The sequence below is a fragment of the Gobius niger genome (genome assembly GCF_951799975.1).
Source record: "Gobius niger genome assembly, chromosome: 20".
Lineage (NCBI taxonomy): Eukaryota > Metazoa > Chordata > Actinopteri > Gobiiformes > Gobiidae > Gobius > Gobius niger.
Genome location: NC_136871.1, coordinates 20,953,132 through 20,975,463, shown reverse-complemented (window position 1 = coordinate 20,975,463; position 22,332 = coordinate 20,953,132). Strand labels below are relative to the sequence as shown.

Below are 22,332 nucleotides of genomic sequence, written 5' to 3'. Positions count from 1 at the left end.
TCCGCTGCTCGGGCACCGCCCACAGTCACCTTGGCTCTTGTTCTCAGTCACTGATTCACTCCAGCTCTATTTAAAACCAGCGGATGAAGTCAGATTCTGTGGACAGACTTATTCAACACTCACACACAGTCACACTTTGAGAGTTTTCTCAAGTGTTTAATTCAATTGAAGTATTCACGGCAGAGTGACCATACTGTAGATCAAGAGCAGCCCCGGTTTTGTGTAAAAGAAATATTATTATTCTTGCAGATATTTTACATCTCTGCGCATTTTGTTTTGGCACAGCACATGTATTAGAATCAGAATAGTTTTTATTGCCATTGTTTGAGAACAGGTTCACAAACAAGGAATAAAGCTATAAAACTATAAACTATTAGGCTTGCAAATGCATCATGAGTTTTCTTAGTGAGGCATCTACTGTACTCCCTTTCCCCTTAACCTTGTATGGACAGTAAGAGTGGGTCACCATCCCTTACAATTTCATCAGTTCATTTATGGCTCTAAATTGACCCGAAATTGAGTGGAAGTCCATGATGGGGTCTGCTACAGGTTGTTCATTTTACAAAGAGCATAGAGTTGTTTGTTTGTTTATCTATAAAATGCTACCTCTGTTTATTGTCTACTGTAATCAAATCTACAGAGGATGACAATTACTCAGTGATTGCAAACCACAGTGATCCTGCATACAGATAAACAGCATTTTTGAGACTGTGTAGCTTTTTCACGTTCACTCTTCTATCATTTTTGTGACAGTTTATCACATGCCATATGTGCGTTTCTCTTTCAGCACAAAGGAAAAAACTTATCACGACGTCATCCCCATTTCCTGCCTTACTGAGTTCCCCAATGTAGTTCAGATGGCCAAGGTAGGCTGCAATTATCACAGAAACGCTTCTCTGCGTACTCTGTAATTAGACCATGAAGACTGAGCATGCTATTTTCACTCACAGCTTGTTTGTGAAGAGGTTAACGTGGACCGATTTTACCCAGTCCTCTACCCAAAGGTACTCTCTATTGACTCATGCAGCTGTCTCTTCTTGCTTCCTCTGTTGTCTCAGTGAGGCTTTAATTCACTTTTGTTTTGCAGGCTTCACGGCTTATTGTTACGTTTGATGAGCATGTGATCAGCAACAACTTCAAATTCGGGGTGATTTTTCAAAGGTTTGGACAGGTGAGTGATGCATCAGATATTGCCATCTTCAAAGACAATATGATTCATGAGTTTTACTTTGAGCTGAGTTGTTAATCTGGCAATGTTATAATGTAGTGCTTAGCACTGCTGCCGCACCACAAGAAGGTCTCTGGTTATGTTACCGAGGATCAAAGCAGGTACTGTTTAAAGCAGGTACTCCGGCCAGTGTCTCAGGAACTACTTGTAGCTCTCCAACACTTTTCTAATAGCTCACCAAAGACATTCTACATTTCTAAATATTTTTTTGTTCTGAATATGTTGAACACAGTCTCCAAAAATAGAGCTTTCTTGTAAATCCACCTAAGTTCCATAGTTACACAAGAGTCTTCACAACATAAGGAGCTCTCTGATATAATTGTTTTGAAAAGGTTGCTCATGGGTAGTGAAAGACGTGTAAAACCATACAGTGTAACATTTCATCCAGTGGATAGAATACACAAATACACAACAGAAAAAAAACACAAAAACATGTGTTGTCTTCTAGACACGGGAGATCTTACTGCGTTACCAAACCTTAGGTTTACATTATGTTATGTTTGCTGCAACTATAGCCTTACTAGTTGCTAGTAACACACAGCCAGATCTCCATGGAGGGAAAGACAGCGTTAACCACACACATAAAACCAATACATGAAGGAAGGAGACTGGAGGCCTGAGGCCGTAACAATGTACATAAGGCTTCTAGCCACGGGGTAATTTGTAGCCCTCATCTCTGGTTAGGCTTTTCAAGGGGCTGAAAATGAATCATTACTGAAGATACATCTTTTTGCAGTGGCCTTCAGTAACTAAGCTGAGCTGCAGTTGTGTTAAAAAAGGTTTGATTTCTAAAATGTATCATGTTCTTTCAGGTTTTTTTGCGCATTGTGATGCTTTTTTTTATTCTGTCCATGTGAAGCATTTTGATCAGCAGTGGCTGTTGTTAATATACAAAGAAAACTGAGCTTGGCCTTGTATATGTTTCTATCCCTAGACGACAGAAGAAGAGCTCTTCGGAAACATGGAGGAGAGCCCTGCCTTTGTAGAATTCCTGGAGTTTCTGGGACACAAGATTGAGCTTCACGACTTTAAAGGGTTTGGACTACTGAAATGTTTTGTCCTCCTGTCCACCACTGGTCATCAGTCACTGTATTGATCAGAGCTGCCCTTTACACAGACTCCTCCACAACTATTTGAAGTGGCATGTCGTTTGTGGAGCAGCTGACATAGTGATGTCACTTGGCATCTGCTTTGTGATGAAGGAGTGCATGTTTTCTCCACTATCAATCTTATTTTTGATGCTCGCAGCGAGTACGTTTTGATGTTGTCTTGAATTGTCAAATGCCAGTTTCTATCTCTTTGCATGATATAGTACAGCTAGAAGATCGTCGATTTGGTTTTAAGGACTTGCGTTCATTGAATTAGGGGCTTGAAAGAGGACGTTGACTTTGTCTTCTCTTCTTTAGAATATAAAGGCGTATTGAAATACACTGAAGAAAGATGGCTGATCTGGGATTGATCATTACATTACATTTACTTAACCCAATCAATGCTATATGTTAAACATGCAAACATACAAACATACATAAATAAACAAGTAAATAGATAATGCATGTTTTTAAAGCTGTTTTCCTTCTCTGCTCTTCAGGTTTCGAGGAGGGCTGGACGTCACTCATGGACAGACGGGGATAGAGTCGGTCTACACAAATTTCCACAATAAAGAGATTATGTTTCATGTGTCCACCAAGCTGCCTTACACAGAAGGAGATTCCCAGCAGGTACAGTGACATTTCAGTCAGCGGTTGTCATGCTTACTAATGCCTGCTGGCAAAACACTTGTCAATACACAAGATCATGTTGATGGCATTAGCCTCATTGTTGCTATATGCAGATGCTATAATAGGGTTAATAGGGTCTTGTCATGTTTTGAGTTATTATTTATAGTGTAATTCTGGAAAAAATAAAATGAAATGAGAACATTGTTCACTAGATTAACCCGCACATCACTGCAGTACATACAGGGACAACCTCCAGCAGGCAGTAGTGCAGAGATGCAATCAAAAGATTTTCCAATGGAACTAACTGTTCGTATCAAGGGTAATTTGAGCGATTTTGACAGAACATGGCTGCCCCTTCTGGCTCACCTCGCTTGGGACTTATTTTGTAGTTTAGCAGTTTTCAAAGGGGGTTACAGTTTGTGTTTGCGCAGATTCAAGTGACCAACTACGCTACGCTGTGCTGGGTTCTCTTGTTGTATTCAGTTCAAAGTTAAGGTTCAACAAATAAATAAAAAAATTAATAAACATGTACTTAAGAAAATCTGTAAGTAAATGTCAGTAAAAATGTGGAGTACTTAGTCGTGCTTTAATTTAAGAAGTAGCAGTTGTTACTGTTCCGTTTATTTCTCTAATTTTTGCTAAACATCTCCTGCCGCTTGCTGCAATATGCTATTTACAAGATGAGTCAAATGTGAGTTTAATGCAATTCCTCTGTGAAAACATTATTCATAGCACAGGAATTTCAAACACTGTTTACCATACACATTTTATGCAGGGGATGCTGAGGACAGACAAGGAAAAAAAAAATCCCTCTTTTTCAATTTCTTCTTTCCTACAAAATTGAATCTTTGAACTTCGTAACCACAGTAACCCGCGCAGAGAGCACATATTGCTGAACATGAGGAGTAATGCAGGACATACAGTAAACACCGCCCACAAAGATGACTCACATTGCAACTCAAGGAATCTGCCGTCGCCATAATAACAAAGGAGAGCAGAGCTGAAGCGTTCAGCTCATTATCAGATGTCAAGTGTCTCGCTCCAGCACTGTACTCAAGTCTGTTTAGTGCGTCCAAAGGTTTCTTAGGTGCACTCGTCTATCTATACCGCATGTAACTAAAGGTCTGAGCGCGAATAGAGCTCTGTAAATAGTTCACTACTGCAATAAATTCAAGGGCGACGCTATGGCAACCTGTGTATTCACTTCCAAGATGAGGCAAGCTGCAGGATGAGGAGGTCACTCTTAATCTCTCCATCCAGGTTCTACAGACCGCATACTATACCTGGTGATTGTAAAGGCAATTTAAAAATCCATTTCTCAATTTCCATCTTTGAAAATATCACGTCATTTATATATGATATTCACTTTCAAGCGTTACCCTTAATTGGAATGTTTTTTTCCCGCACACTGAACTTGATAAATTCACAAAGGCTTGAAGCAGATGGCTAATATAGGTGTGAAGAAAGACACTGGCTGTACAGTAATTGCGAAGTGCACTGAAGAGGGGTCATCAATAAATCCCTGAGCAAATATTTGACTCTGCACACTGTTATTCCACTGCCACGTTGGTTTATCGTTACAGGAGTGTGATGGTTTAAAAAGGTTGTAAATATGGCAGATGTCCCAGTGAGGTTTAAGAGCGGCGTGTGTGAGTTTATCTTCCCTTTGACGATCCAGTGGGTGGCGGTGGCCCGTAAAGTGTTAGTGTTGATACGATGTTCTCCTCTGTGAAGCCTGTCTGCTGCTTGTTTTCATCATCTTAGCCCCTTAAACAACTAAGTAACTTGTTTACCTTAATAAATCCTTTTCGTCGTCCCTCTGGGGGTTATGCAAGTGTTAATGGGATGATTGGGGAGTCTCTCGTCTCCCCGTGGTGTCTCTGGCCAGACAAAAACACGCTTGCAACTGTCCCTGCACCGGGTCGGAGGCACATTACACACTAATGGAATCACGAAGAAGAAGCTAGCAGGGTAACGGGCAAAGCAAATTGTGGGCTAATGCCGCTTTAGCAGTGTTTACCGCCAAGTTTGAGTGAAAAAAAATATCTCCGTCGTGTAATTGGGTTGTGGCACAATGTACAATATCCCTCTCTCCCTTTGTCTTTTCTGTCAGCTTTGTATTTACTCTCACGGAGGATTAATGAGTAAAAAAAACGCAACATGCTACGACACCTGCAGTGGCGCTTATGGCCTCTAGGGGCATGAGTTACTTAGTTCTGCTTTAATAGACCTAAATATATTGAACAATTAAAATAATGGAGCCATCATGACAATTCTCAAATTCTTTCCAATGTTACTCACATTTATTTACATTACGGTTTTACAGAAACTTTCCCATGGCCGTCAGATTTTCTCAGCTGTTATTTTCCATTGAGGGATCAGCAATGTTTTGTACAAATCCATTTTTTTTTTTTTTTTACAGCGTTACTGATGGAAAGTCATTGGCAGCATGTCAAATAAAACGTCTGGATTTAAAGATATCACTGGAGGTTACCTCTGTATTAATCGCAGTGTATTTGTTTCGAACCTAAGGCGTAAAAATTAAAAATGGTGCCAACATTCAGGAACAAGCCTGCTTAAAAAATAATGAGCGTATTTATTAGAATTGAATTTTGATGTTTATTTATTTTCATGTGATTATTTAACATTAGGTAATAGTTTATTGTTCCTGATAGGGAAATGTGCCATTATAGCTCTTGGAAAAAAACAACAACAACAAATAAACAAAACTCGTACTTTTCCTCCAGTACAATCTTAATATCCAAAGTAATGTTTTAGCAGTCTGCCAGTGACGGCCCATCAGTAACTTGCTATTCACCACCAAATCTTGAAATGTTTTTGTGAGAGTCACAGCAAATCCGTCAGAAAATAACAGGAGCGGAAGAACAGCAGCCATCGGAAAGTGGAGGCAGAAGTCACCAGTTGCTTCTGTGCATAAATCCCATTCATCAGGAAACAAATCTTATGAAATATATATAGTAATATGATGGTAGCAAATGTAAAGGAAGCTACTGCGGTGAAATATCGACCAACAGTATGAAACATGTATGAATATGACATTTTAGAGTTTATATTAAGCAGTATTTCATTTGGAACAGCTTTGTCTTTTAATATCTGTTTTGAATTTTACGCTTGAGATTTTCAAACCACTGAATTGTTCACATTACTTCCGTTCAACTGGGTTTGTGTCTGGTCTCCGAAGGCTGTTGACACAAAAACAAGCATGATTTTGGGGCTTAAACCGAAAGGGAGCATGTCCTGCTGGAGCCGTGTCCACATCTCCACTGGGACTATTTGATTGGAAGTCAATACCTCGGCGTGGGGCCTCGGGCTGATTGAGATTGGTTCGTGTTTTGATCCGGTGGCTGAATTTTGAAGCGCTGTCCCCTCTTAATCTGTGCCTTTCAGCTGCAGAGGAAGAGACACATAGGCAACGACATTGTGGCCATTGTGTTCCAGGAGGAGAACACGCCCTTCGTCCCAGACATGATCCAATCCAACTTCCTTCACGCCTACGCGGTGGTGCAGGTGGTGAACGCGTGCACAGACAATGTCCTTTACAAGGTCAGTGTCCAAAAGTATGCGAGATTTCCTTCATTGTTGTTGTGGGACATTTTGTTATCATTGTAGTTGTATTTGAGTTCTATTTTTTTCATCCACGCCATTGCACAGTTATTACTTGACATTTGTTTTGAACATAAACATAATTCCTGGGTAATGGGTGTAAATGTTGTCGTCCTTACATCCAGTATAAAATCTCTATTAAGTAAACCACCCATACGCAGCCTTATAATTTATAAATAAGCTTTGTTTTCTCCCTCAAGGTGTCTGTAACAGCAAGAGACGACGTACCTTTCTTTGGTCCTGCTCTGCCTGACCCTGCCATTTTTAAAAAGGTTAGGAGCTAGATAAATACACAAGCACTCCTCTCTTGACAAGCCCATGTCACGGGCCTCCATTATATCTGTCTCATCCCTGCTCTTTTTTTTTTTTTTTTTTCTCTTCTTCCTCAGGGCCCAGAATTTCGTGAATTTCTGTTCACTAAGCTCATTAATGCGGAGTATGCCTGCTACAAGGCTGAGAAGTTCGCCAAACTGGAGGTGAGAGGGTTGATGGAGGAGAGATGAGGCTGCGTGCTCACGTGTGCAGCGCTGCAGTGATGTGCATACGTCGTTCTGTCGCGTGTGGGATTTTTTCACGTGCTCTCTCGAGTTGCAAATTGAACGCATTGGGGACAATATGAAAGAAAGTGAAATTACAGAATTTGCAGTAGGTTCATGTTTATGCATTTACATAAACTAGGAAAACTAATTTACTGTGTTTAATTTGCATAAAGAAATCTCTAAATCGGGGGTGTCGAACTCGTTTGGGTCATGGGCCGAAATTCAGCCCCCACGGCGGGTCTCGGGCCGCATATATTATATATTGTCTCAAAGTGCTACATATATTATGATTATTATGATTATTATGATTATTATGATTATTATGATTATTATGATATATTTTTCATTCACTCCACACTTGATGGCGGTAAGTTACTGTTGTAGCCACAGCTGCCCTTGGGTAGAGCGACCACATGGCTATAATGTGCTGCTTATATCCTGATCTCTTATAATGTCAGTGCCCTCTGCTGGACACATGTGGAATTCTTTCCTTTTTAAATTTAAGCTGCCCTCTAGTGGCTGCAGTGAGCCTTTAAAAAAATCATAACTCCGTACAGGAATGGGCTAGAGCAGGGGTGTCCAAAGTGCGGCCTTAGACCAATTTTTAGTGGCCCTCAGCCTTCTTGCTGAATCGGTTCACATTATCAGAGATGGTCCTTTTTATTTGAAATGTAATAATTCTACATAATTCTAACCTAACAACTAACATTTTGTTGTGAGTCAGAGCTGGCATGAAGGTTTTGGGCTCAAATAAAGGGGCACCATTTCTTACATACTCAGAAATTCATGCTCGACAAGGGGCCGGATTAAATCATCTCACAGGCCCAATTTGGCCCGCCGGCTTTGTGTTTGACTTGTGTTCTAAATAATGTAAGTGTATCAGTGGTTGGACAGGCCGATGGCACAGAATAGCAGCAACGTATCAGTCATCTTAACCCAGGGCAGCTGACGTGACAGTGGGTGACCACCACTGAGTGCAACTGTAGAGCCAGTGAATAAATGAGTTTGTCTGTTATGTGAGGCACTTGTGAAGCTGGTAGAGTAATCCCGACTCATTTTTGCGATATGATACGATCATTTTATCTCGTAGGAGCGTACGCGATCAGCCCTCCTGGAGACACTGTATGAGGAGGTGCACATTAACAGCCAGTCTATGATGGGACTGGGAGGGGACGAGGACAAACTGGAGAACGGCAGTGGAGCAGCAGGAGGAGGCGGAGGCTTCTTTGAATCCTTTAAGGTACCGTCACTTAATCCTCATCTGTCTCTATTCTAAATGTTTATTCCTGCTCTGCATGGTACGGACCGGGGGACAGAACACATGTTCCTGTCCTCTCTCTCTGTCTTCTGGGATTCTGGGTATTCACACATGAGAAAAGGAAAGCATGTCCAATTTTCTGTATCTCGAGGCAGCAGTCCTTGTGTTTTTCTACCAGGCTCTGAATGACAGTGTGGTTGTCGTCATGTGAGGCTGTCCTGTTGTGTGCTGTGTGCTCCCATCAGTGGCCGTCTGAGTGTGGTGGAGCGTGGCCCCGCAGCGGAGAGGCAGCGGCAGGCGGAGCTGTGACTGTGTGTGCCTGATGACCGCTTTAATGACTCCTCATTATGGAGCGGGAGATGCGCTTTGCCTTCTCCCTGCGGGCTGCGTCTCCCTGTAGTGGAGCTCCTCCTCTGACTCACTCACTCATCTCCCAAATCCCATTGCTCTCAAAACAGCAACATAACAACTGTCTGTGCCATTTTGTGCTGCTTTTGTGGTGGTTTCTTTCTTGTCCTTTTCATACTGTAAGCTGTTGTGCACCCATTTCCCATCATCGCGCCTTAGTTTTTTGCTGCGTATTGTTTGCACTATGTGTTTCTGCATGTTCATGTCGCTGTCATTGCAGAGCTCTAGTTAGTTAGCTCTTTTTTCATTTGCCTTTTCAGTAAACTAGTATCTAACCAGACTTAGATAAAGTTTAAAAGGTAACTTACGACCACTCATGGCAAGCTATACAGCAAGGATATAAGAACAGTAATAAAGTACAAACATTTATCTGAGCATTTCAAGTTGTTGAAGGTTGGAGTTCCCATTTTATATCCCCAGCAATCAGCATTTCCTTTATAACAATTAATTACATGTGTGGATAGTTGAAAAAGACCAGAAGAAGTGAGTGAAAAGGTGATGCCCAGCCCAGGTTTGAGCGACATTATAGTCTGACAGAGACGGTGGACTGATGGTGTCTCCTCATCTCTCTGTGCAGCGGGTCATCCGCAGCAGAAGCCAGTCTATGGATGCCATGGGCCTCAGTAGCAAGAAGTCCCACACAGTCTCCACTAGTCACAGTGGCAGCTTTACCCATAATCCCGCAGACAGCCCCAAAACCCCAGGCATTGTAAGTAGCTCTGTTTTGGTCGATGTGCAGCCCAGTTTCTAAAACGTTTATCACGAATCTCAAAATACTCCTGCTCCTGTGTGACGTCTGTTAATCATGTCCAAGCTGGCTCTGATTCAAGTGTTCAAACTCTGTACTGACTTCTGTGTTCAGTTTGCAACTAGGCTTTAGCCTTTTTGTCTGACAAGTTAACATTGTCATTCGCTCCTACGTTTCCATCCATTCTCACCTCCTCGAATTGTTTTGAATTCATGACTATCGCTGATAAAAGAGGCCTCAGCAAAGCCTTTCATGATCGAGAAGTAAACGATGTCATCAATTTGAGTATGAGAATATTTTCTGTTTGCAAGTTTGTGAGTGCCAACATTTAGTGTCAGTAGGATAGCTGTTTGACTACCCAGACTCCCGCTCTTCTGTTCTGCCTGTGTGTTCTAACCATGCTTCCTTGTGCATGTATGGCTGAGGATATTGCATGACACAAGATGTGACAGTAAGTGGCCGCCCTGCCCAGTTCGCGACTCATGGGGTTAATTTTTAACATACCGTTTTCAACTTAGACATGGGAAAGACAATTAGAAATATAAAAATGTAGTACTAACACCTTTTAAAAGTTTATGGCAGCAAGAAATCTCACTTGTAAAGTAGTTGTAAGTGGAGAATTGTGTGTCAAAGCACAGCTAGTTGGTCACAATTCAAGTAAATGTTTAATTTACGTGTAATGTTTTGCGTGTAATTATCAAAGAGTCTTAAAATTTAGTTTGAAATGTCTGTACATTGACAATGCAGATGTTTTAGTAATGATAACAGAGCGACTTGAACCCCATTTTCAAAGATCTTACCTTGTGTTTTGTCCTGGTCCTCTCTTTTTGGCCTTGCTCTCTTTGTGATGCATCACTAGACAGACTTCTATCCCTGAGGCTGACATGCTTGCCACTTGCAGCAGGACACTGCTCCCTCTCTGTTCTCTTCCATAGCCTCCTGTTTGCCTGCAGCCTGCTCTCACAACCCGCCCGGTGAAAGCTCCTTGCTGGCCCCTCAAAAGTCACGTCCAGAACCTCCCGCCCGTTTGCACCTTGCTGATTACTTTCATCGAGCCGTGCGCATGAGATCTTATGATGTTCTTTTTCTCCCCTCTTCCCCCTGGCTTTTACTCAATCTATCATCTCCTGCCTCTTCACTTTCTTTCTTTCTTTCTTTCTTTCTTTCTTTCTTTCTTTCTTTCTTTCTTTCTTTCTTTCTTTCTTTCTTTCTTTCTTTCTTTCTTTCTTTCTTTCTTTCTTTCTCTCTTTCTCTCTTTCTTTCTTTCTCTCTTTCTCTCTTTCTCTCTTTCTGCTTCCTCCACTGTGTCTTGTGTGGCTCAGTCATTGCTTGTCCCAGGCAAAAGTCCCAGTAAATACGGACGCCGAGGCAGTGCCATAGGGATAGGAACAATAGAAGAGGTTGATGTATATTTCTACCTTTCTTTATTTTTCATCTGTTTCATTTCCTGTGGTTATGTGTTATTGAACTTCATTTCATTCATTTGTTCAGCACTGACAGACACAACTTGCAAGCAAAAAGCAAAAATATTGGCTTCGCTTATAACCTGCTGAGATTCTCAACAATGATGAGTTGCTAAGACAAGATCTTCTGCAATAGGCTGTAGAAGCCAAGTCTGCCAAAGCGCTCACTTTCATATATAACATTAATATCACCTCTCATGGTCCATTTGTTTCCACTGTATTAATCTCTGGACTCAAGCATCAGCCCATCTCTCTTATTTTTTTAGTGCGTAGGTCTACACATTGAAAACCCTTCTGCTTCAGAATATGTAATCAATCATTTATACAGCACCATAACATTGTGTTCTATAACTAAACAAATCGACAGTTTGGAGCATTTCTTTGCTAAAATATGTTAACTCATTTAAACAGTATTTAACCTTTAACCAGATCAACCATTTTAAGGACCAATTTCAATGTACAATGACCTGACCAAAAAAGGCAGCACATTTAAATGTATCATCTTTCTATTTGAAGCTCAATTTAACAATTGTATCTGTACGATAACATTTTTTTTTTTGTATTTTACTATACACTCGATGTTGCTGACTTTGTCAACAACTTCCAGTCATTGTTGGAACTGATTTCCCTCTCTCAACACCATAGTCACTCATCATTCCTGGAAAGAGCCCAACCAGGAAGAAGTCGGGTCCCTTCAGCTCGCGGCGCAGCAGTGCCATTGGCATCGAAAACATTCAGGAGGTCCAGGAGAGAAGGTGAGAGGGCACAGAACGTGAGGCGCAGCATTCAATATGAAGCCTGAACACAAAAACACTTTGCATTATGGAAGTACCTCATCTCACATGCTGCAGCAAGTAATAAAAAAACACTTGTTCTACATGAAAAGTAATCCGTTCACCTCCAAACTAAAATAGTTCTTTGTTTACATCCTCTGCTCACCCTTTGTTTCTCCCTGTTCCAGCCGTGAGGTGTCACCCTGCACCCAAAGGACACTAGACAGCAGCCATTTGTCACAAGAAAACAGATCGGACAACTCGTCCAATCACAGCTCTCCAGAGTTTCCTGCCACTAAGAACAGGTGAGTAGGAAAGGTTACTGTGAAGGGTGAGACTGTGATGTGGAGGATGTTGCATTTAATGACAACCACTTGACAAACCCCCTTATTTCATTTGGGAATACAGTTTGGATACTAGTATGTTTGTAATATGTGTAGACTATATTGTAATTATTACTATCTAAGCTTTACTGCCCAACATATTTAGTTCTTTCCTATTTCCCATAGGTCCTATTTCCCATAGTTTTCCTTAAATATAATATTTTTGGTCGAGTTTCTTGATGCATTGTATATATCAGCTTCTTTGTGGAACATGAGTGACCCAGGTGTGTAGTCTGAACATGTGCTGCAGGGCTCCGTCCATCCCCGAGCACCAGGACCTCTCCCGATCGTCCTCCAACGCCAGCAGCTTCGCCAGTGTGGTGGAAGAGAACGAGGCCGACGAGGAATACGACATTGGCATGGTACGTTTGGTGCGCAGTGGAAAGTAAATCTTAAACTTGAAATTTACAATTTTATTTTTAACTGTAGGGTGAAAATGAATTGATAAACTAAAAGAAGAATCCCATGCATTTCAGTTCATGTTATGGAGACAGTATTATTCCTGAGATGAAAGGACTACAGCCTTTAAATCTTTAGCACTGATGCCCGTATTTGCAGTTTGACCTATGCATACAGTTTGATGGATTAGATGTTAGCTGGAACATGTCACATCTGTTTCTGGGTAATGAATATTAATGTTTCCAGCATCAACAACATTTCCCAACTCTTCAAAAGGAGGCGAAGAATTGTATGAATGAAAATGCTAATGCATTTTCAGAGCTGAGCGGCATCTGTGATTATGCTGTCTGTCAGGCAGTAAATTGCCTGCTGTAGGTATACATTTCTCAAGAAAGGTCAACAAAATCCAGGCGGCCTTTGTGCTTCTTTCAGGAAAGTGTCTCTTCTGCAACGCCCCAGAAGAGGGACTCGTTGGGCTGCAGCTCTGGGTTTGAGGACAGCGTGAGCAGTTTAAACCAGGGGAATTCTACAGGTGAGTTTAGTGTGCTTATGTTTCTAGGTCTCCAATTGTCCGCAGGACTAACGTGGGAAAAGGGTTTCTCAAATTCAGGCTATCTAGGAGCAATCTATATGGGACAAGGCTGCTTTGTCAGAGCAATTAATCCGGGAGCTCCCAAAAGTGCTGTACTCTACCTCAATAGGACAGGCAGGCAGGCAGGCAGGCAACATGCCTGTTTTGTGATATTTTGGGGGGTTTATTTTGAATGTTTTTGCATTAGATCTTGGCACTATGGTGCTGTCACTATGCTGTTAGTGTTTGCATGTTTATGAAGGCTCTTATTCATCAGGAAGTATTGTCTGTTAAACTTTCTGAAATTTCTTGGAAACCTTTTCCGCTATGACTCCTGCGTTACACATGAACTATAATTAAAAACCCTATTTTCAAAGGTTAAAGTGACTGCACTCAAACTTCTTCTTTTCCTTTGAACCACTTTTTCAACGTCCCTTCCACCGATGATTCACACTTGAACATCATTTTGGTTTGCAGTCGCCTGTTTTGTTCGGTGCTGCTGGGAGCATTGTGTGCTTGAGTTTATTCTTCCTGACAGTCACACATCTGTTGCAGCCACTCGACCACAGCATCACCAGGACGCCATGAAAGGATCCGAGCCTAAAGGGACAGACGGCTGGGCCAAGACAGAGCGACCCCTGCTGCAGCACAGGTCCTCATCGGTGAGACAGTCCCATTTCAATCTTCTTTCAAATAGTCATGTTTCATCCTGATTTGATCTTGCTCTAGACATGGTTGCACTTAAAAGTAAAATTAAACATTTCATGGTGTGGGACTAGATGTGAAATTATATATATGTGTATGAACTGTGTTGTATGTTTTCCTTAACCTTCTAGTTGTCTATTATCTGAGTTGAGTGGCATGTGATTTGTGAAGACTTTACTGCCATCTAGTGCCCACATTATGCCCCTTCAAGGACTTATTTGCGCGGCTTAACCTTTGTATCACTGACTCACAAATTGCCTTATGTGTTTTTGCAGAATTGTTAACATCTTCCTCTAACAATGCCATTTCAGGTTAGTGAATGTTATGAATCAATGCATAATTTGACCTGTTCTCATGTAAACCTACCAGTCTCTGTCGTTGCTCTCAGTACAAGCCAAGGGCAAGCGTTCGCCGCCACCGATGCATAACCAGAGTCAGACACCAGGCCTGAGAGACGGACATTCATGTGTGCACTGTGTCATGGCTCGCTCCCCATCACTCCACGTGGACCCCTTTAGAGACAGAACGGCCACTCCACGTATAACACTACTGAACCGTCTGCCAACCGCGTGTCGGCCGGGCCAAGAGGAAAACATTGTGTCTTTACAAGTTTTTTGTTTCAGTGCCGTCCGCAGTAATTGGGTGAGAAGAAGAGTCTCACTACTGTTGTGTCAGGTTAAAAACCCCTCTGTGATTTCACACCCAGTTGTTCAAACATGTGGTGTAGTTGCACCTTGACTCTTTTATGTAAATCTAGTCAGTGTGTTCTGCCGTGGCTTTTTAAGTTGTGAGTTCCCGCAAACTTGTGTTAGTGTTCCTACAATGAACATCTGTCTCAGTCGATCTATAAGTGAAAATAGTTTATTGTTAGGTATGTCTATGTGCTGTGTGCCTTGTGGAGTTTCAAGGTGCCACAAACAAGGGGCCTCATTCACCAAAACAGGACACGTCGAAAAGGTTTTTAAATTATTTATTAACACTATTAACACTCATGGGTCCCTATTATACATGTTTTATTGGTATGAGAAACCGGAGCAGCTGGAGGAAACCTACACAGACATGGTGAGAAGAACATGTTCCACCAGCAAATTAAATTTTAGCTTTTTTTTTCTGTGAGGCAAGAGGGAGCTGACCTCTGTGCCACCATGCCACCCAAATGCCATTTCATTTTAATATTACTCAAGTACAAGTAAAAAGTAGCATACTGTATGAAAAAAACTACTTAAAGTTACTTTAAAAAGCTACTTAAGTACATGTACTTGAATAGGTGTAACGGAGTACTTACCCGCCCCTGAACATATGCAAACTCAAACAGACATGCTGTTAATAATTCCCTCAGTTCAGGTAAATAAACAGCTGTAAATAAGTAGCATCTTGTCTTATTCTGTATGTTGCCTCAATAAAATACTGCACTAAGCGATTGATAGTAAAACAAGAGGAAAACAAAGACAAAGACTGGATCATGCTTATTGTCAAAACTGAATAAGGCTCCTTGTTTATCGGTATCCTTGCACACGCTGCTTGTTCATTTAACGTCTAGGTACTGGTGTGCGAACAACAGTAGCTACTGTGCAGGTGCATGGTTAAAAAAAAAAGAAGAAAAAAAAAGAAAATCTTGCTTGCCAAAAACCTTGTGTGCACTGGTGCCATGCTTGTCTGTGCGACATGAAAACCAGCTCCTCAGATTCAGTGCACATTGCAGATAGCCAACTGTAACTTTTAATTTATTTGTGTTTTATGTGAAATGTATGTATGTGACATAAGCACTACGGTTTTCCAATGATTTGAAAATGCTGACCTGTGGGAAAGGAAATATGAATTACACTGTGACTTGAGGAGGCCTTTCTTTTGATCGTGAGCTGCTGTTCGAAGAGGGCCATGTGTCACAGCATTTTCAGGAGCTTGTTTTGAATGTAAAAAGTAAGCGGACATGGGAATACTTGTACAAATCTTTTCTGCTCATTATTGCTGTATTTTTGTGAAATGTCCTGCCTTTTTTAATTATATCCAGAGTTTATTTAAACGTTATTTTAATGTGTAGTTAATAACAATAATAGGACATACTTTGCCATCAAATTCAAACAGTGCTGTTTCATCCTAACTGCACTGAAGGATCAAATGTTTTTCTCTGACGCAAACTGGTCCGTGTAAGTGGACGCACTACGCCCTCTTGTGGTGCAAAAATACCGTGCTTGCATTGTATATAACTAGACCAAACTGGGAGAGAATCTTCTATGTGCTTGGTTTCAATGATTGTATCTCTTTTCTTGTAAACAGTTCGCTTAACTCCTTGTTCAAAAGATGTAATGTTTGTAAATAAAGCAAGCTCAAAGATTTAATAAAAAACATGAGATTAGTCCTATGGTACTCGTAGTACTAATACACTACTTTAATAAACCAAGTAATTATTATAATTGTTGATTTAGAAACAGCTTTGATTTTGGCTCAATGTGGCTACGCTAGAACTTCCCTCTGAGCTGAAGTTGTGGATGACAGTACTTCCTATTCATTTCATATTTTCAAAGGATTATGTGGTGGACAGTGAGTTCCTGGTAGATGATGGTAGATGATCACTGGTAAATGTTCAGGAAGAAATCATGTGGGGATACAGTCCATATAGCCCATACTATTGCTTCAATATTGTTGTTTTCTATAAACAACAATACCATTTGAACCAAAACAGTCATATTGAACTTTGCACCTCTCCCATTTATGGGAGTTCATGCAAAATGTACTTTTGTATTTCTTGCTGTACTTGCACACTAGACATTTGTTATGGCAAGACTCCAACGATAAATATTACACTCAAATAGTAGTTTGTTTATTGTCCTCTATGAACCTTACAAGAGTGAAAGGTAGCATTTTCATTTATGAAGATACAGTATTTTTTAGATAATGCAAGCCCACAAACCCCAATGACAATGGTTACTTCAATAAATTGAACAGTAACTGAAGAGCTCACATCTCCATGTTCCACCATTTGAACTCAAATGGCGCCCGGCGAACATTGGAGCCACAATGGACCTCTCCATGTTTTAAGTGGTATGAGGCAAAATCATTGATGAAAGTGCAGGTCAGGCCCAGCTTCCCCATCAGAGAGACCATCTCCTGCTCCAGAGCGCAGCGCCCATTCACCTTGGGGCCAAAAGGCTTTGGGATGCCCAGATCTTTCCCCAGGACAATCATGTTCACCTGGAAAGACATCCAGTTATGGAAAATGACGGCAGAGATTGGACGGTTGGACAGAAATTTCTGAAATTTCTGTCCAACCGTTATATATATATATATATATATATATATATATATTATATTATTATAATTTTCTTTACTTTTGACAATCCTGGTTGAACAGATATAAAATCTTTCAGTGAATAATAACAATACATCACTTGATGAGGGAAAAGTACATATTTGGTCAAAAAAGGTGTATTAACACATACCATGTCTGGGTAGTAGGCCAGGGCTCTGTGCTGACCTTCACACTCCATCAACTTAAACAGAATGGGCAGATCAATGATGTCTTCATCATCCAGACCCAGCTCCTCCTTCAGAACATCTCTGTTCCAGTCGATGCAGTTCTAGGGCAAAGCCAGGGTCAGTACTTGTCCCATGTCATATAAACACAAAAGAGGCATCAAAACGGATTTATGCTGCAGCTCTTACCTGAACATAGTTATTTTCATCCTGTAGTTTTTCATCAGCAAGTATCTCATTCACTGTTATTGGCTCTTGGTCTTTAATATCTTATATATATCATGAGATATTATTACAAGTACTAATACTTAATATAATAAAAATAGGACAATACTTAAATAGACCTACCCTCAAACAGTTTGGCGTCTCCATGTCCATCATTCTGCAGATTTTTAAATAATGCGTAGCCTGCATCTGGACTAGCAAGGAGCAATCTGAAACCCTGTCATAAATTCCAGATTACTTTTTCCTTCTTCGTCCTTTTCTATAATTAACTTTAATATATATCCAATAGCAATGCAATGAATAAAATAATTGTTCACCTTTCTGTCCTCAGCAGGAACAAATGTCATGAACTCATCCACGTGGCCCACTTTCAGCCAGTCCGAATATAAAGCAATAGGTTCTTGAACGGTCTGTGCCCACAGGAAGTCCTGAACAACTTTTGTCATATTTCTTCCAGTAGAGGTTCTTTATATTGACAAAAATCAAAAAGAATATCGTCACATTTACCACCACAGCGGGCGAAACATTTATAATTACAAGTAATAAAGATATGGAGAGCTCTGCAGCTAGGGATGTGTAACAAATACAGCCTGTTTAAAGTATCGCTTACGTGGGGAATGCCACTCCTATGATGATTCTTCCCAGGGGGTAGTCTTTTCCTTTCACAGTAACAGGAGGACTGACCTCCAGATTACCAAAAGAGTCCATGGTACTCACATCTTTTCGGTGTGGCACTCTTGTCACATAACCAAAATCTGGGCCCTGGGGCATTAATACATTCATTAGATAGCCACACATATGTATTAGTAATTCACGTTTATTCATTTTTTTCTCACCAGAAGCTCGTAAAATGGAAAGTCACCTAACCCTCGATCTCTGGGAGAGTCTAAAACAACTGGAAATGAGTGATGTGGAGAGTCGATGTAGCCAAACTCCACCTCATCCTACAAAATAAAGTGTTCACAGATTTTTTCGCCTTTTTCAAGTAATAACTAGCAACACGTTTTGTACCTGCATCCAGCGATCTCCACGGTTTCTATACTCAGAGCAAATTTTCAGCTTATATCCACTGCTCTCCGCAAGACTCCTCATGCCTTTGAGGAATTGATAATTGTCACTTGTGCTGATGGAATGAACACAAAGGATATTAAAAACATTTGGCCCAAATATGTTGAAAGAGTCAAGTTAAAGGTGTAACTTCTTTGTATTGTGTCACTGTATCATTTGCCATAACTTATTCAGCCCTCACCTGCACACAAACACCTCTAATGGCCGGAGGGTGTTGGGTGTCATGATCCATGGTGCCATTCTGAACACCACTGTGTCAGTAAAGATCGGTGTCTCAGGAATACCCTGTAAACGCACATTTGCCTGTTCAGACATGCTCAGTGTTCACAGAGTAAACATGTTGCTTGAGATTAAGTGCCTTACTTCTCGAATTGGTTCTAACAAACTGAGGTGGATGCTGATCAGTCCATTGAAATCTTTGTCAAGAAATTCTACACCCTCCACATAAAATTTGACCTCTGCATTATTGCCCATGTAAGGAATTTTATTACTAAGGGTTGCACTGGAGAGCACTCGAGGAAAGCCCCCTCCTAACAGTAAAACATAATAATTACAGAAATGGCAAACAGTGAAGAATATACTGGTTTAACAAGTAGTTCCTGACCTCTCGATGAGTAAATCCTGATTCTCTCTGCATCACTTTGACAGATGTGCAGGACAAGTTTGTAGCCCTGTGGGAGCTTCGCTGGACCTTTAGTCCGCAGCACCATTGGAGACATATCCTTAACATCTGCAAAAGAAACACGTAGGTGACTTCATCTACATGCAACAATTGTGTATGAGAATTCTAAAGCATACTTTAAGTGTGACAAAATGGGCTATAAGGCTACATGTATTATATATATATATATTATTATATAACTGGCTTATGCATTTAGGTGATCTGTACTGTCTGCAAATGTGAAATCTATAGATGTACCTGATTTCAGATAGATTTCTTCTCTTTCACTGTCTACCTTCTTCCTCATAAGAGACTCAGAATCACAGTTAACCAGTAGAATGGCTCCATGACCTTCAGGACCCCATTTCCAGCTACCCTGTAGTGTATTTACATATACGCAGATTAATTTATATATAAAATAATGAATAGAACATAATGCATTAGTTCATAACACACCTTATTGGGGTTGTTCACCTCAACTACCCCATCTCTGTCAGCATCCACATCCAGAGAGATTTCTGCATAACAGTGTTAGCTGTTTATAAATCAATATGTAACATCTATGTTTTTATAAAAAGTTTTTGTGATCGTACCGACTGCTGTCAGGTGCAAGACTGCTTTGTCCAAGACATTTTTGTCGCTATCATAATACCAGACTGAAAGCTAAACAAAACAAAAAGATTAGATAATGTGTAATAAGAGGACAGTAGTACATGATTTAATATACCTTATTGTCATTCTCATGATCACTGGCTTCCTTCAGAGTGATGAGTATGTCACAGTCGTCCACAAGAGGCACAGGGGAAATGTGAGAGCTTGCCTCGGGCTGAGGATTGATAATGTACTGAACTTTGTCTGTACATTTCACTGAGAAGTATTTGGCTTTGGGAGGTGCAGTCCTGCAGGCAGATCAAAAGTGATAATAGAAATAGCTGGACAAACAAACCTGCTGTGTTGAAGTATTTCTATAACTGTAGAGTAAACACAAGTGGTGCATCTGCAAACAGTAGCTATGAGAGCTGTAAAGAGCTTGTAAAATTGTCTTTTCCAGCAAGGTGTGTTTCGCCTTGCAGTGGGATGCCGCCTAAACTAAAGGTCACAAAATGAACAGTAAAGTTAGTCACTTGCAAGAGCATTTGGCAGAAGAAAGGCCCATCACGCTACTGTGAAAACAAATTCCCTTTGTTCAAGTGTACAAGAACAAGACGCACAGCAAATGACATCAAACCCACATGCTGGTCTAACAATAGAGGTCACTTTGTTGAAGCTTTTACTTACTGCAACCAACGTCCCTTTGTTGTTTCTAAAATGAAAAGCTCCAATAACAACATATAGACCCAGGATGTTTGCAGTTTGCAGTTTGCCGGCTGCCTATAGGCGACTGTTCAGGGAGGGTCCACCACTGTGAGGGTCATTAAAGCCTACCTGCTCAGGTTCGCCACTAACACGGTGTCGACCACACACACGATGCTTGTGGTTCTTCCATAGTTTACTCTCAGTGTGCGTTTTGGGGACATTATGCTGTAATCCTCTGACTCAACTGCGCAACGACTTCGTAATAGACACCCGTAGGAATGGGGATAGCCAGCAGCCCCCACCCTCCTCGCCCTGGGAAAATTGGACCAGCCTCAGGTGTAGTTTTCTGCGCAGTGATTGGTCAGCGCCTCTTGGTCAGTGCAGAAAGGTAAGACACGGTCATTTTGCTTTTTGACATGCAAACTGCAGACGCGCCTTCCTTTGCGTGATTAATTGCCTTTAATCATGACCACCCTTTCCATTCAGGCTACTTTTAGTTTTCTTGGAAGACGCTATTTCACGTACCTGTAAAGATTTGCCTTTAAAGTAGTGCCAAGTACATGCAGGACACTCTGAGGTTTCCCGACGTCCAGACGACATGTCCGATAATATTGTGAGGAAACTTTCTCCTTCAGCCTCAAAAACTTAGGCGACACGGCCGTGTTAACAACCTGCTGTAACATAATGCTGCCAGGGCGTCTGGAAAGGGAGTGGTGACTGGGGAAATTTTGATAGACTGCCTATTATCATGATTCCAGGGAGGTGAAAGAACAGCCTTTCATCTTATTTACGCGTTCTGTCCTATGGGAGCAGAGATTCTGACTGCGACACGCCTTTGTTGGCCATATTTGGCTTGTGATGATGAGTGACAAGTTCTGGATAAGATTGGGGGAAAAAAAAAAAAAAGTTAAGTAAGATAACTAAAGCAACATTCATAAAACAGAAAAAAAAAAAAAAATCTTTTTCAAGAACAAAACAACCACAGGCGGGTACATCCGTGGTGATTTTACATCAAAGGTGTACCGTCGAGATGCACTTCTTGGTCAAGCTGCACTGACAGTATCAGTGCGCATGTGCATATGTCTTTGTTTCTCATTAAAAACGAGTTATTAACAGCTGGTAAACTTTGTCTTGCATAATATTACGTAACTAAAGAGCAGTCGACTCTTTCCTCAGCAACTTTTATTACATTTAGACGGCCATGCTTTATGATTATTGACAAAACTTGTACTTTTTTTTGTATTTAAAGTAAGGCTGTCAATAGATTAATTTTTTTAATCGCGATTAATCGCACTTGTGAAATGCGATTAATCGTGATTTAATCATTTTCTAATTTTTTTCTAATAATTATATTCATTTTTTATGTTTTTATGTTTTATCCAACATAAAACACTTACATTTAAAGCATGTGATTACTGATTGCACATTTCATTGACCAAATCCACAGTTTCATATTTATGTGAGAAGCCCAACAGCTGAGAACCGGGATCTTCAGCCATTTCTGAAGATCCCGGGATTGATAACTCACTTTTTAGAGACATTTTCATTTTGTGCTGAACCTTTAGGACAGAAACTGCAAACTTTTAGGTTCATGAAATAGAACATAAGGACAAAATATATTTTTTTGTTGTTGAAATAGGATGATTAAATTAATCGCGATTAATTTAATTAATCACGATTAATTATTTTTGCGATTAATTTGATTAATCGCGATTAATGTTGACAGCCCTAATTTAAAGCCTATATTTTCAACAGACAGATATTTAAAGGCAAATTGTTTTAGCAGCTACG

The 22,332-nt window shown here is 40.7% G+C and overlaps 2 protein-coding genes across 8 annotated transcripts in view; one reads left to right on the top strand and one right to left on the bottom strand.

The window, feature by feature from the left end:
- LOC306979928 (rap1 GTPase-activating protein 1-like) overlaps nt 1-14,776 on the top strand; it is a 95,827-nt gene extending 81,051 nt beyond the window's left edge. For 4 of the 7 annotated variants that reach the window (XM_079579103.1, XM_079579101.1, XM_079579098.1 and 1 more), the window contains 18 exons: nt 788-866; nt 951-1,004; nt 1,088-1,171; nt 2,163-2,263; nt 2,817-2,946; nt 6,355-6,510; nt 6,771-6,842; nt 6,960-7,046; nt 8,200-8,349; nt 9,353-9,484; nt 10,846-10,923; nt 11,632-11,741; nt 11,948-12,064; nt 12,375-12,504; nt 12,974-13,073; nt 13,668-13,774; nt 14,093-14,128; nt 14,206-14,776. In XM_079579103.1, the coding sequence (XP_079435229.1) occupies nt 788-866; nt 951-1,004; nt 1,088-1,171; nt 2,163-2,263; nt 2,817-2,946; nt 6,355-6,510; nt 6,771-6,842; nt 6,960-7,046; nt 8,200-8,349; nt 9,353-9,484; nt 10,846-10,923; nt 11,632-11,741; nt 11,948-12,064; nt 12,375-12,504; nt 12,974-13,073; nt 13,668-13,774; nt 14,093-14,101 (1,696 nt within the window). In that variant the 3' untranslated portion in view covers nt 14,102-14,128; nt 14,206-14,776. The remainder of the gene's footprint in view (nt 1-787; nt 867-950; nt 1,005-1,087; nt 1,172-2,162; nt 2,264-2,816; nt 2,947-6,354; nt 6,511-6,770; nt 6,843-6,959; nt 7,047-8,199; nt 8,350-9,352; nt 9,485-10,845; nt 10,924-11,631; nt 11,742-11,947; nt 12,065-12,374; nt 12,505-12,973; nt 13,074-13,667; nt 13,775-14,092; nt 14,129-14,205) is intronic. The other 3 variants (XM_079579099.1, XM_079579100.1, XM_079579104.1) reach the window with 3 other exon arrangements.
- A 1,863-nt stretch (nt 14,777-16,639) lies between these two features.
- padi2 (peptidyl arginine deiminase, type II) lies at nt 16,640-21,318 on the bottom strand. The gene is made up of 16 exons (XM_079578984.1): nt 21,067-21,318; nt 19,973-20,144; nt 19,839-19,908; nt 19,702-19,763; nt 19,504-19,621; nt 19,189-19,314; nt 18,948-19,114; nt 18,766-18,869; nt 18,528-18,639; nt 18,353-18,460; nt 18,127-18,278; nt 17,834-17,981; nt 17,640-17,733; nt 17,481-17,560; nt 17,258-17,395; nt 16,640-17,009 (listed from the first exon to the last, which is right to left on the bottom strand). The coding sequence occupies exons 1-16, from the start codon at nt 21,222-21,224 to the stop codon at nt 16,776-16,778; spliced, it is 2,043 nt and encodes a 680-aa protein (XP_079435110.1). The 5' UTR covers nt 21,225-21,318; the 3' UTR covers nt 16,640-16,775.
- Between the last annotated feature and the right edge of the window lie 1,014 nt (nt 21,319-22,332).